The sequence below is a fragment of the Phyllostomus hastatus genome, unplaced genomic scaffold, assembly GCF_019186645.2.
Source record: "Phyllostomus hastatus isolate PE091 unplaced genomic scaffold, TTU_PhHast_1.1 phas_contig_210, whole genome shotgun sequence".
Taxonomy (NCBI): domain Eukaryota; kingdom Metazoa; phylum Chordata; class Mammalia; order Chiroptera; family Phyllostomidae; genus Phyllostomus; species Phyllostomus hastatus.
The window spans coordinates 32,812,905-32,826,848 of NW_025333737.1; the positions used below are offsets into that span (position 1 = coordinate 32,812,905).

Sequence of the window (13,944 nt, forward strand, 5' to 3'; positions counted from 1 at the left end):
GGAGTCTGACCACATCACCATCCACCCGCCTGACCGCCCGGGCCCGCCGCCTTCAGCCTCCACTGCCCCGCCACACACACCCCACCCCCAGGGTGCCCGTGCCCCTCCCCCACCCTCCAAGGACCCAGAGAAGGGGGGACAGGACCCAGCGCCCAAACCCTACTCTGAGAGCTTCCTCCTGGCCTCTCCTCCCTTGACCCTCCCCTGCAGGTGGGCACACAGGCCCTGCTCGTGCACAGCACAGTGGACGCCGCGTGTCGTCCGTGAGAAGCTGCAGCCGTTCCTCTAACCCCCCTGGGGGCCACCTTGTCTTCACCGGTCCCCTCAGGGGTGCTCCCGCCCTAGCCCCAAGGGCCAGGCAGCACCTGCGCACCCACCTGCCAGCCCGAGGGCTCCCCCACCCTCCCACCCAGGACCCCAGACTTCTCATCTCTCACTCTCCCACTCCAGTAACCTTCCCCCCCGCCCGTGTCCCCCAGGCCTTTCCTCGCCTGCACCCACTACTACGGGCTCGGGGCAGGGACACCCAAGTAAACTAGCCATGGATTTGGGATGAGGGACACTTGGGGGACCACAACCAGAGCAAGTCTGGGGTCTATGCTCTGCTCTGCCTTCCAAAGCTCCCCTACAGTCACAGGTTCGATTCCCAGTCAGGGCACATGTGTGGGTAGTGGGGCCAGGTGCCCAGTGGGGGCGTGTGAGAAGCCATCGATCAATATTTCTCTCACACACGTTGATGCTTCTCACCCTCTGGTTCTCCCTCCCTTCACCTCTCTCTAAAAATAAATAAATAAAATCTTCAAAAAAAGGGGAAAAACCTCCCTTACAATCTCCTGTGCCCCGACTCTGAACCCCAGAAGCAGACTAATCTCTTCCACTGAGGTTTTCACACACAGAACACACCACACTGCCCCACCCCGAGGGTCAGGGAACACACACACACACACACACACACACACACACACACACACATCACCAAGGCTGAGGGAGCCAAGCCCAGGACCGGGCACAGCTGTGAATTCCGGAGCAGCCAGAAACTCTGAGCCACCAGGGAGGGACTGGGCTCGGGGAGGGGAGAGAGCAGGGCAGGAGGCGTGGGGACCCGGGGCCTTCAGCTCCGCCCTGCGAGTGGAATTGGGAAGCGGGGACCAGGAGTGACAGCGTGGGGAGGGGGGGCTGGGACCACACGAAAAGGCAGCCAGGACCCCACTGCCGCTCTTCCCCAGGAAGAGGTCTGGCGCATGTGCCCTGCGGCCTCCCGGCGAGCGCGCTCTGGGCCCCACACTGCAGGGACAGGGCCCAAACCACACAGCTCTGCTTGCTCTTGGTCACTGAGGTCGGTTCCTCGGGTCTCCTGCGCCGGCTTCCCCTACCCAGCGAGAGGAGGTAGTGACCACAGTGGCTCCCCAGTGGGGTCCTCTTCCCTCAACTGCACCCCCCCAGTCTTGAGACATACACGGTGGGGGAGGGGACAGAACAAGCCAGCTGCATGTCACCCGTCTCTCAAGCCCTCTGCCCTCACCCCTCCCTCAGAACCCTCGCAGGGGCTTTCAGGTGCAGCCAAACAATCCTCCCAGCTCCCGGGGCCCAGAGGCAGAAGAAATACCCACGGGCCCTGGCCCGCAGCCTGGGGTCTAGCTCAGGGACCCGGGGAGGAGACAGGACCTCCTTGGCTGACCCTGAGCCTGCTGGGCACCCTCCGGGCTGGGCCAGGATGAGGGAGAGGGAGAACGGACGGCGACCTTTGCCTCCAGGAGCTCGGCGAGCACACGGGACTGATGGGGCACCCGCCCCTCCCCTGAGCAGAGTCCAGGCCTCACTGCGAATCCGCCCCAGCTCTAGTGACTGACGTGTCCACCTACACGGTGTGGTGGGGGGGCTGGGGGCCACCCGCAGGCCCTGGATCCTCAAGCCTCGGAACACTAGGGGAGCCGCACAAGCCCGAGAGCCTGATGTCCCCGGTCCCGGCCGGGGCCTGGGCAACGCATGTTGTGTCTGGCAAGGCCACCGTGGCTCAGGGTGATCTTATCACGGGCGAAGCGTGAGATTCCAAACACAACGGCCTGTGGCGAGCCTTTTCTCTCGGGTTAGGGCAGACGCTTTATGCAATTAGAAGGAAAAAAGGACGGAGCAGGAGTCCAGAGACCTGCAGTCCAGAGACCTGGCTTCTTGCGTGCACTGCCTCCGCTTCCCTCTGGACACCCCCTTGCAGCTCCTGGCCTCGGTGTCTTTGTCCGCGCAATGGGCTGTCACGCTCTCCTCCCTCACAGGGCCCGTCTCTGTGAAAGAGCCGAGCTGGCAGGCACCTGCGTTCCCACACCCGCCGGGAGGACTTGGGGAGGAGGGCCGGCCGGCTGCACTTCTGCTTTCCTGGCTCTGGGTTTGGGTGCCCTTGACCGTGCTGCAGCCTTTCGGTGACTTCATGGGGCTGCCTGTTCGGCCTGCTCCTCCGGGGTGGGCGGACCCTGGGGTGGAGCCCCTTCAAGGCCCCCGGCGCTCTGAGTAAGGCGAGCAGACACGGGGAGCCTCCCGCTGCTGGGCCGGGAGGAGTCAGAAACGCCCGTCAAGGAAACCGCCTTCCAGCAGAGGCTGTGGTTCTGAGCCAGCCTCGGGGGGTGGGAGGGTGTGATGGTGGCGGTCGCCTAATGCCCACTCCCTCAAACATATCTGCACCCACGCCCCCCGCCCCCCGCCCAGCCGTGTCCCCTCCCTCCCTTCACGGAGGGCCCGGGGTGCTCCTGTCCCAGCCCACCTCCTGGGCCTGGGGCACCTCATTGCCTCTCGCTTGCCCAAAAGCTTGCCTCACCTCTGATCTGTCCCTCTGGCATTGCAACCAATGCAAGGTCTCTCCATCTCGAGAAGGGAAAGTGTACCCCGGGACCCAGCTTTCCCTTCCTCCTTCTCAAACCCGCCTTCTTGAAGGAGCGTGTGTGTGCTCCGCTGTCGCGCTGGCCACTCGCTCAACGCCCCCCCCACCCCCAGCCGGCTGCTCTGGTCTGCCACAACTTCCTCGAGGCCAAATTTGGTCCTGGTGCGGCCTGGCTGGCTCCTCTCCGGTCCTTGTGCTCATTACAACCCTCTCCCTGCCACACAGCCTCAGACGCGGCCCCGTGCTCGGTCCGCTTTCTCTTCCCCTGTCCGCTGCTTCTCCGCTCTTCTCTTCGGGCCTGGGGTCCTCGCTCCTCGGCACCCCCCCCCCGCCCCACCTCCCCGTGCGCTGGTGTCGCTCATCTTTGCTTCTCACCCCACCGCCCCGGGGAAGCTGCTCAACCAACCTCATTAGGTCGACGACTCTCAACCTCACCTCCAGGTTCCGAAATCCAACGGCCCGCCCGACGTCAGCGCGGCACTGAAAAGCCGTCTCAGACTGAGTCTGTTCCCGGGCCCCGCTTTCCCCCATCCCGGCATCCCCTCTGGGGTGCGAACAGAGACCCGGAGTCGTCCTTGACTCCTGCGTGCCCCTGAGCCCTGGTGACCTGACCTGCCCCAGCCTCTCTGACACACCTGTCCCCAGGTGACGAGGGCTGGAGGAACGTGGGCACACTGCCAGGAGGAAGCAAACATTCCAATCCAAAACAGACGTTTCTGCAGCGGGCTGGCCCGGGGCTCTTTCACAGGCCGCTGTCAGGGCAGCAGGACAGGGAGGAGCCGTCGAGCGAGATTTGAGAGACAAAGAAATGCGCTGCCCGGCCCTTCACCGGCCCCCCCCCCCGCCCCCCGCCAGAAGAACCAGCCGCAAGGGGCTTGTTTTAGGGCAAGCGAGGAAATCTGACTACAGCCTGAATCTTAGAAAGGAGTTAATGTTAATGTTAGTTAGATGTAACAATGGTATTGTGGCTGTGGAGAAAAGTGTCATTTTTAAGAAATGCATGCCGCCCTGGCTGGTGTGGCTCAGTGGATTGAGCGTGGGCTGCAAACCAAAGGGTCGCCGGTTCGATTCCCAGCCAGGGCACATGCCTGGGTTGCAGGCCACGGCCCCCAGCAACCGCACATTGATGTTTCTCTCTCTCTCTCTCTTTCTCCCTCCCTTCCCTCTCTAAAAATAAATAAATAAAATCTTTAAAAAATAAGAGAAAAAAAACTCTTAAACTTTTTTTTATTTTGCAATGATTCCCTATCCTCAGCATTACTGCTCTACGAGTAGTAACATTATTCACTAATGATTTCTTTTCTGGAACAGACTGGCCCTCCCAGTCCGGCCCTACCCCCCACCTGCCACAGACAGAGTGCTTTCTCTCCTCTCACCAATGGGGCCCGGAGTTCCAGGAATACGGCCGCTTGAGCAGGTCCTGTTTCCCCTCCCCTCCCCTCCCCCTCCCTCCCCCTCCCCTCCCCTCCCTCCCCTCCCCTCCCTCCCTCCCCTCCCTCCCCTCCCCTCACCTCCCCCCCCCTCCCAACTGCTATGCTCCACTGCCCGAGTCCAGCACGGTGGGCAGGCCTGGCCGGGAGAGGTCCGAGTGCCCGAGACTTGGAAGGCCCCAGGGCAGACCGGTCCGCCGTGGGACGTTAGGGGGAAGGCAGGGTACCCCTCGTGCCCGACCCCCTTCCCCTGGGAGCGGACGGGGAGCCAGGCAGCGGGCTAAACACTCTCTACCCTTCGGGCTGGGGCCACCAAGGAGGTGGACACGGGCAGAATCCCTGCTGGCGTCTCAGACTGCGGGGGTGGCAGAGCACGACAGACCCATCAGTGGGGGCCATCGCCCCTTCTCTGCCCCAGGGCCCCTCTCCAGGCGAGAGCTCCAGCAACTCAACCCCAGTCCCCGTGAGCAGACACACGCAAAGTCCACGCCTCGCGCAGCCCAGGGGCCGAGGGAGGCGAACAGAACCACCTGACCAGCCACGGCTGTCAGGCCCCGATAAGGCTGGGGCCCGGGACGGGCTAGAGATGCCATCACTGGTCACGGCCGAAAGAGGAACTTGTCCATAAGGGCTGACGGGACAACTGGGGGGCCGTCCGGAAACAAATCATTAAAAGTGGGTGTCCGTCTCACTCTGCCCGCTCAGCTCTACTGCACCCCCACCAAAGGACCGACGAGTCAGGTTCGGAGAGTGAAGCCATAAAAATACTCAAAGAAGGAAACATGAAGAAAATTCTATATATATCTATATTTTTAAAAGGCCTTTATGACTATGGCTCAAAATCTAAAAGCCATGAAATAAGTGGTTCACACAGTCCATTATATAAATCATTTCAGGAGAACGAGTGTGGCTGAAACACACTGTTAGCAAAGTCAGATGACAAACTTGGCAGGGGGGTGACAACTCCTGTCATAGACAAAGGTGCATTTCGCCAGCACAGACACACTTCCTGAGAAAACCGGTAAGGGAAAGACGGATAACTCCATAGAAAAATAGGCAAAGGATATGAACGGATCATTTGCAGAGAAAGTCCTTAAATACACGAAAATACATATCCAAGCTCCCTTAAGATAATATATTTTCAGCATTACTCGTAAGAGCCAAAGACTGGATACAGACCGAGGGTCCAGGAGCGGCAGCCCTGTTGAATGAAGTGTGATACATTTCAACAATGGAAAACCTCCTGGCCATCAGGAAGGAGACAGATACACTGTATCCACAATCTCCAAGCTACATTGTTAATCCCAAAAAGCAAAAAACAAACAAACAAACAAACAAACAAAATGTAGGACCATGCCTACTGCCTACTACCCTTGTGTAAGACAAACAGAAAATCAAGAAAACACACACTCACACTAGTTTGTATCTGTATAGAGAAAACCAGGGAGAATAGAGACAGAATTAGCAAAAGCGGTGACTCCGGAGCTGACGGAGAACCGGGCATGGAGGCAGGGGAGTGTGTGAGAATGTTTACCACGTATTTGAAGAGATTGCTTTGGTTTTTAAAAACCATGTTAAGTATACAGTTTGACAAAATGTGAGACTATTAGCAGGAGAGAGAGGCTACAAAATACAATTACAACTTGAACAAATAAGAACTCGTAAGAAGATTCAAGTGAAGTACCGAAGGGGGGGAAGGACTACAGTATTTTGCCGTGTATACTCTGCACTTTTTTGCCCAAATTTCTGAGGGAAGAGTAAGGGTGCGTATTATACATGGGTAGGACTAATTCCATATCTACGCGTTTTCAATTCTTCTATTATTGCTTATGCATTAAAAGCATAACTCTAAAAAGCAATATCTGTATGTAATATAACACCCTGGAATATGATACTCCGTTTTGTTTCTAAGTGTAAATAAATAAAAATTGAATTAAAAAATTAAAATGAAAGATTTTCTTCCTGAAAGTCTGAGCCAAAAATTTGGGTGCTTATTATATATGGGAGTGTATACGTGGCAAAATACAGCACTTTAGAACTTAAAATATATCACATCCTACTAATGGAAGGGAAAGCTGGGCACTCCTGAGGTTCAAATCTGTGCCCTGGAAGATCAAGCAGAAGAAATATCTTAGGCCTCTGGGCAAAAGTACATAGAGAAAAAAATAAAGAGGGAAAAGATAAGAAATTGGGAGGATCCAGTCAAGAGAATGAACATGCAAATAATTTTAAAAAACGGAAAGAAAAAATAATCAGCCCTGGCTGGTGTGGCTCAGTGGATGGAACGCCGGCCTGCGAACCAACAGGTCGCTGGTTCGATTCCCAGTCAGGGCACGTGCCTGGCTCACAGGCCAGGTCCCCCATTGGGGGCGTGCAAGAAGCAGCCAATCCACACCGATATTTCTCTCCCTCTCCTTCTCTTCATCTAAAATTAATTAATTAATTAACAGAAACAATAATCATGCAGCAAAGAGATTTCTCTGAACTGAAAAGAAGAAGTCTATAGGCTGACTGGTTTTGTGACTTTCAGACAGGAGTGCCAAGAAAAAGAATCCCCATCCCCGCACGTCCTTGCTTCCTGAGGATCCCCAGGGAAACGCAGAAGCGGAGAATGGAGTGGGAAGGGTAGCAGGACAACAGACCAACAGGGGGAGAAACAGAGAGGCGACAGCAGCCGCACTGAGGGAAAAAGGAAAACTACAGGTCACGTACAGCGCGTGTCAGTTGCTGAACTAAATGTGAACAAATTGAACTAGACCCTGCATATAAAAAATACACTTTACCTGGCTGGCGTAGCTCAGTGGATTGAGCACGGGCTTTGAACCAAAGCATCGCAGGTTCGATTCCCAGTCAGGGCACATGCCTGGGTTGCAGGCCACGGACCCCAGCGACCGCTCATTGATGTTTCTCTCTCTCTCTCTTTCTCCCTCCCTTCCCTCTCTAAAAATGAATAAATAAAATATTTGAAAAAAAGAATGCAGGCTTAAAACACACACACACACACACACACACACACACACACACACAACATCGATTCCCGTCGATGAGAAAAAAATGTCTGCCACTGAAAAAGCACCAGGTCCAGAGGGTTCCACAGTGGGGGCTGCACTCACCTCTGACCTCACGGCCCTGGCCAGGGGGCGATCTCAGGTTTCCCTTTGGCTAGTGAGATCCTGGGGGGGGGGTGCTCCTCCCAAGCACCCCCACCCCCACGCACACGCAGTACTTTGTAGATGCAGAAGCCAGCCCAGATCGTAACTGTTAGTTTGCTTGCCAGTACCTCCTCCTGGACAGAGAGCTACCCGAGGGCAGGGGCCGTGCCTTATTCTTTATGGCCTCCCGGTGCCCAGGGCGGCGCCTGCCATTTACCAAATCAGTGAGAACGGTGACTGAAAAATTACGGCGTAATTATCGGCACGCCACCGCGTCCCTGTATCTGTAAAACTCCCTACACATGGGAAAGCAGAACAGAAAAAAAACCCCAAACCCAAAATGCTGACAGTCATTAGACTATAATTTCCCCCCATTAGCCAAATATTTGTCATGGGATTAAACTCTTTTTGCAGAGGGAACAGCTATTTACAAATTCAGACCAGGCCAGGGGCCCTCCACGGGTGCAGAGGGGGAGGGGTGACGGCTGGGGGCATCTCCTGGGCCGAAGCCCCGCCCCCGACAGACACGGAGCGCAGGACAGGGACCCCCGCCCCGCTCCCCGGCGGGCCTCCTGGCGGACCAGCGCCCCCAGGACCCCAGAGCCGGGCCTGCACAGAAGCGGCCCGCGGGCCTCACCAGGCCTCTGCAGCCGCTCTGGAAATCCCCTCAACCCCACGGTCCTTTCTCAATTTGGAAACAGCCTCCAAAGTTTAGCAGGATGTCCCTGGGACCCAGCCTTGGCGGCCCCATTTCTCTGTACACCAACCAACATCAACTGTCCCCTTGTTCTCCACACCCCAGTGTGGGGCCCTGACCACACCTGACCACCAGCCACCACAGTCGTGATGACGGTCTCCTCTGCCCCGGCCCCGGGCTCTGGGCCCGGGCCACGACCAGCCATTGGGGCTGCCCGGCCCCTCCCAGTGCTGGTCTCAGCTCCAGGAAGGGCAGGGAGAGCGAGCTTAGGCTGGGGCAGCTGCCGAGGCTCAGGAAGCGGGGAGGCAGGTGGACTTGGACTGGGTGCAGCCTCAGGAGGCCCGGACCCGAAGGGAACCAGAGGCTGAGAAGGTGCAGCTGCGGCCCAGGCGTGGGGGAGACCACCCGGAGGACACGGGGGCTGCCCTCGGCCCGCAGGGTGAGAGGTGCTTCTTTCTCGCCTTGCGAGCTGTGGGTGGGGAGGGCTCTTCCTGGTCCTGGCCAGGAATGTGGGGTGAGGATGGGAGGGGACTCCCCGACAACCTGCTCTTTCAGGAGCCAGGACCCAGGCTGGGCAGTGGAGATCCCTGGTCAGCCTGGGGCGGCACATGAGTCACGGGGCAAATGGTCAGGCCAGCTGTGAACAAACCAGTTGGGCAGCCGCCCTGGAGGTGGGCTGCCCTGGGTGGAGAGAGCCGTTGCGAGGAGCGGGGCACACAAGGGGACTCACTGGACCCTCCTCCTGGGCTCAGCCCCCTGCTCTCACCAGCCCCCCTCCCTTAAATGAAGGCTGCCCGGCTGCCCCCAAAGGAGGATCCAGGAGGACCTGTCCAAGGCCAGTTCTTCTGTGTCAAGAGCTGCCCGGGGAGTTTGCTCCGGGGAGGGAGGGGGGATGCTAGGCAGGCCTGGGACCCGGAGGGGAGGGGAGGGCTGGGCGGCTCCCAGGAAGTCCCTGGGTGGGTTTTAGCCTGGGGCAGGGAAAGCCCAGTGCGGTGCGAGCCAGGGAGGGTGGCGGGGCAGGGGGAGAGAGTGGGGAAACTGTCCTCTCCCCCGGGGTCCCAGCTCCACTTGAAGGTGAGGGGTCACTCACAGTTCCCGGCAGAGGAGACAGAAGCCAGGGCCCTGGGGCTCCTTCCAGTCCAGGCCGCCTCCTCAGGTGAGGTGCCTCCTGGGCGGTTTGCATAAGAAGCCTCGGAGGCCAGGGCCGTAACTCTTTCCTCCCTGCGGCCAATGCCCAGGCGGCGGGGGCGGGCTGCAGTCCAGATGGCAGGCCTGGGCGGGGACGGTGACCTCACCCTGAAATGCCCCAGTCAGGAGGGCCCCTTGGCCAGGGCTGGGCCCCGAGCCACAGAGGAGGAGTCTCGGGCCCCCTCCTCCCCAGGTTTCCCTGGGCTCCTGGAGCACCTCCTTGCAGGGGGGCGGGGGTGGGGGAGGGGGCAGCTTGCTGGGGCTTACCTCCCCGGTCTTCCACCTCTCCCTCCTCAGAAGCAGGGGCTTCTGCCCTCCCCTGGGACCTCTCACTGCCCCCCAGCCCCCTCGGGTGCAGAAAGCGAGGTGAGGATTTAGAATGCATGCCCCTTTCCCTGCAGCCCATGCCAGGGCTGGGCACGCACACGCACAGAACATTCAGAAAACGGAACGCCTCTCTGCCCACGGCTTGTACTGTCCTTGCTGAGGGGAACAGGGTGGCCAGTCCTGAAGGCCACCCGCTGAGACAGAGCCTGGTGGCCAGAGTGGGGTTTGGGGCCAGGAGGGCTGAAACTGACCTGAGTGCTGCCACCTCCTGGCTGTGTGGCTTCCAGCCAGTCACTGAACCTCTCTGAACTTCCATTTGTACGGGGGCAAAAGGGGTGGCACCTGTGCCTGCCTTCCGAAGTGCTGGGCAGAGGAGCCTTGGAGCGAGGGCCCACAGGACCACGTGGCGTCTCACTCTGCTTTGTGTCCCCAGTGTCCAGCACAGTGCCCAGCACACGCCAGGGGTTCGTCATGCGCTAGCTGAGACTGTCAAATGCTGTTTGCTGCCGTGGCTCCGTTCTTCTGGGGGTGGGGGGCATGGCGGGGGGATCCCTGCCTCTGACAACTGTCCCGCCCTCCACACCTCCCTCATTCTTTGCTCAGTGGTCCACCGACTGGACGCTGACTCCCACCCTCTGCAACAACCCTGTGTCACCTCCTCTTAACACGCTTGTCCTCCCCACCCTCTCCGCTCGGTGGCCCCTGCCTCTCTCCTTTCTCCCGGGACCCACATCATCCACTACCTCCCCACCCCCCTCAGCCACCCCCTCCCAGCTCCTGCCCATTGTCTTAGGTTCGGGGGAGTCTCCACCCCTGACCTCCACCGGCCTCTGGCTGCGCGGTGTCTGTGCTCTCCCTGCCAAGCTTCTGAGAGCCGTCCGCACTCTCAGTCCACATCCTCGCCTTCGTTCCTCAGCCTCCTCGCCTTCAGCAACTCCCTGGACTAGCTCCTGATAAGGAGGCCACCAACTTCTGGTGGCCTCTTCCGATAAACGTTTAATGGCTTTTATCTAACTTCCCCTTTCTTCGGCCTCAGCGTCTGGGCCGGCTCCCTCCTGGTTTTCCTCCTCGTTCCCTGCCGGTTTCTTCCTCTCAGGCTCCTCCCGCCTCCCTTTGTCACCCAGAGTGGTGGCTGCCCCAGGCACCCCTGCTCCCCTGCCCACACCGCCTCCACACCCTTGGCTTCACCGTCACACACCGAACACCTTCCCTCGGCCAGCCGGCTGCCTCCTGACCCAGCCCAGCGGGGCCAGAGTGGTTGCTTCAGCCTCACTACCCACTCCTCTCCTCCCCATCGTCCCCCTGCGCCCCCCACAGTATGTCAGCCGGGAGACTGGAGCTCATCTTGATGTCCCTCACACCCTCCCCAGCCTGGGGGCTACCCGGTCCTGCGGAGTCTGCCTCCTAAATCTCCTGTCATCTCCGAGCATCCAGGACACCACAGAGGTCCTCCTCCATTCTCAAAGCCCCTGCGACACGGGTCTTTTCCCAGCCCCTCTCCCTTTTCTGCTGAGAGCCTCCCAAGGCCTTCAGGATAAAGCCCACACTCCTGGCCAGGCACTCCCCATGCCCATCTGAGCCTCCATTCCTGACCCCAGCTGCACAGGGTGGGGGGGCTTGCAAGGCCCCCCCCCCCCAAAGTGCCACCTCTCACACCTCCACCTCTGCCCATGCACTTGAGCGTAGCTGGATCCCAGATGGCCTGTGCCATGCCGGACTGAGGCATCTGTCCCCTCCTGACATCCTCCTGTCCCAGATGGTGGGCCCCCCTGGCCCCGGGCCGGGGCTATGCCTCAGTCACCTTTAGATCTAAAGGCTCACCTGGTGTTTGGTAGGTGTTCAGTCAATTCACGATGAGTGAACAAGCGAATGAAGGAAAAGGAGAAAACCTGCTTCTCCTGTCTCCTCCAAGAAGAAAAGGGGCAGCCCTGCCCTGACCAGTGTGGCTCAGCTGGGTGGGCCTTGTCCCGCAAAGCGAAAGGTCACGGTTTGATTCCTGGTCAGGGCACGTGCCCGGGTTGCAGGTGTGGTCCCCAGTCGGGGAGCAGACAGGAAGCAACTGAACGAGAGGCGACCTACCGACACTTCTCTCCCTCTCTTTCTCCCTCTCTTCCCCTCTCTCTAAAAGTAAGTAAGTAAATATCTTAGAAAGAAAGAAAACAGGCAAGCTCACCTTTCAGCAAATCCCTTCTTTAAATGCTGCCTGGAACAACTACAGGCAGAGTGGAACTTCCTTCCCAGGGGGAAAACAAACTCCCCGCCCCTGGACTTTGCTGGGGATGGGGTGTGCGGTCACAGGGGGTGTGATTTACACCCATCACACAAGGAGGAAACGGAACCAGAGATGCTAAACCGCTTGCTGAGGTCACACAGTGAACTAGGGCCAGAAGTGGGACCAGACAGAGCCTCTTCGCCAGTACCTGGGTCTCTGGCAGGTGCTCACCCCTGCCCTCCCTCAACATACCCCTGCGGCTGCGCGGAGCCTGCGGAAGGAGGGGCAGAGACACCGCCGCACAGTGACTGTGGCTGCTGGGGCGATTTCTCAGGAGGTACCCGGATTTGGGGTCTTCTCCCCCTCCTTCTGCCACCCTGGTCCTGGGCGCTGGGATGAGCAGAGTCCCGGCTCGCGGGGAAGGGAGCTCGGCAGCTCCTCTGCCCTAGTCAACAACACACTCCCGCACACGCTCTGGGCGGGACGCGGGGGTGCAGAGGGGCAGGGAGTCCTCCACCTCGAAGGGGGCGCAACTCAGAGAAACGGATGCCCCGCCATCAGCAGGGCAGAGAACGTGGAGGCTCAGGAGGGCGCCGCCAGGAGTCTGCCCAGAAAACGGAGGGGCGCCGGGAGAAAAAGCGCTGGCATTCAGCTATCTAGCCCAGAGAAGCTGTCTGGAGGGCGTCAAGGGCGCAGGCAACAGGACCCTCCTTCCCCCACCCCCACTCGCATCCCGCAGCCCGGTCGCCACCCGCCAGGTGCTGTTCCGCAAGCTGGCCACAAGGGGGCGGGCTGCCCCCTGCAGAAAGCGGGGCGAAGGCGGCGCAGACCCAGAGGAAAGGATGCTAAGCGGGACCCCAGCCGCTCTTGGCGGACCGCCCACTACGTGCCAGGTGCGTCCACGCCTCGCGACATAGAAGGCTGTCAACAGCTTTAATCCTTAGGTATTCTCTTATGTTTACACACAATGACACTGGGGCTGAGGGGTGATGACTCGCCGGCCGGTGACTCAGCAGAGTCAAATTAGCATTCCTGCAGCCTCAACTCCTGAGCTCTGTGCGCTGCAGCCGGATGGGTGGAAGGCAGGCCCAGGGGCGTGCGGACGGTGCCTCCTTCCTCTGGGCGTCCCAGACTCAGTCCTGGCACTCGGAGGACCCGATGTTTATTGAAATGACACCAAATACCAAGGAAGAAACCATAGCCTCACAAGCATTAAGGGTCACTCAGCCATCTCCCCCGCCCCTCTCTGGGCTAAAGGAAAAACTGAGACCCCGAGAGAGGAAGCGAATGGACCATCGTCCACACAGCTGGTGGCAGATGTCTGTGTATTCCCCTCCGCTCCCCTCCCTGCAAAAGTCCCCAAGTTCAAGATGCCAGCGCCGCCCGCACAATCGTGAGGGATGTCACAGTTTTTAAAACGTGCTGTTTTCGAGTTCCCAAATGAACCTAACTGGATTCTGACGCGGAGGGGGGGAAAAGAAAACCCCAGTATGACTGGACTTCTTTCCGAAACAAGCCCGTCAGCCTCAAGCTTTCTGTTTGTTTGTTTTTTAAAGAGGGAACTGAAATGTGAGAGGCAGCCAAAAAAGGGAAGCAGAATCCTGACTTCCATATCCATGATCTCGTCCGACACCCCCTCGCCTGCAAGCTCCTGCGAGGAAGGCGATGCACGGAGCTCCGGCTACAAGTCCGCAACCCGCTGTTTCATGCCCGCTGCGTTTCGGAATGGTGCGGATCTTAGAATGGCAACACGGCGCACGCAAGGTGGCGCGACGCTCCCGGCAAGGCCTGCCTGGGTCAGCGCCCTATAATCAAGCTCATTTGTAGCAAACCCTGAACACTCCCACTAAATGGAATAAATAAAGACCCCCAATGGCCTCCCATGAGTTCAAGTCAAATTTTGCCATCAATTTTGTCATGGAGATACCTTTGGGCTTCGGGAAACTTTGGGGGGATTTTGGAATTTCTGATAAGAGATTGTGAGCCTTGTACCCCTCGTTTCGTGGTTGAGGAAAGCGAGGCTCGGTGTGAGGGAGTTCGGCCAAAGCCCGCGCGGACCCTGCTGAGGC

General features: G+C 58.9%; 2 protein-coding genes across 4 annotated transcripts in view; one reads left to right on the forward strand and one right to left on the reverse strand.

The window, feature by feature from the left end:
• The window catches only part of ARHGAP27 (Rho GTPase activating protein 27), a 33,017-nt gene that overhangs the window by 15,554 nt on the left and 3,519 nt on the right, over positions 1 to 13,944 (reverse strand). Inside the window, exon 1 of one of the 3 annotated variants that reach the window (XM_045836249.1) lies at positions 9,239 to 9,377. The exons of the other annotated variants lie outside the window; for them this stretch is intronic. Within the exon in view, the coding sequence (XP_045692205.1) occupies positions 9,239 to 9,331 (93 nt within the window). The 5' untranslated portion in view covers positions 9,332 to 9,377. Of the gene's footprint in view, positions 1 to 9,238; positions 9,378 to 13,944 lie in introns of those variants that run through there. 3 annotated transcript variants of the gene reach the window in all.
• LOC123816971 lies at positions 11,552 to 13,761 on the forward strand. Its single transcript, XM_045836250.1, has 3 exons — positions 11,552 to 12,212; positions 12,440 to 12,768; positions 13,432 to 13,761. The coding sequence occupies exons 1-3, from the start codon at positions 12,008 to 12,010 to the stop codon at positions 13,684 to 13,686; spliced, it is 789 nt and encodes a 262-aa protein (XP_045692206.1). The 5' UTR covers positions 11,552 to 12,007; the 3' UTR covers positions 13,687 to 13,761.

What these genes read in the sequence shown, in the direction of transcription:
- LOC123816971 (XM_045836250.1), top strand. Translation starts at nt 12,008, where the DNA reads ATGCTAAACCGCTTGCTGAGGTCACACAGTGAACTAGGGCCAGAAGTG. An exon ending in CTGGGGCGATTTCTCAGGAG is followed by an intron (nt 12,213 to 12,439) that starts GTACCCGGATTT and finishes CGCCATCAGCAG; the next exon opens with GGCAGAGAACGTGGAGGCTC. An exon ending in GACCGCCCACTACGTGCCAG is followed by an intron (nt 12,769 to 13,431) that starts GTGCGTCCACGC and finishes TGTTTTTTAAAG; the next exon opens with AGGGAACTGAAATGTGAGAG.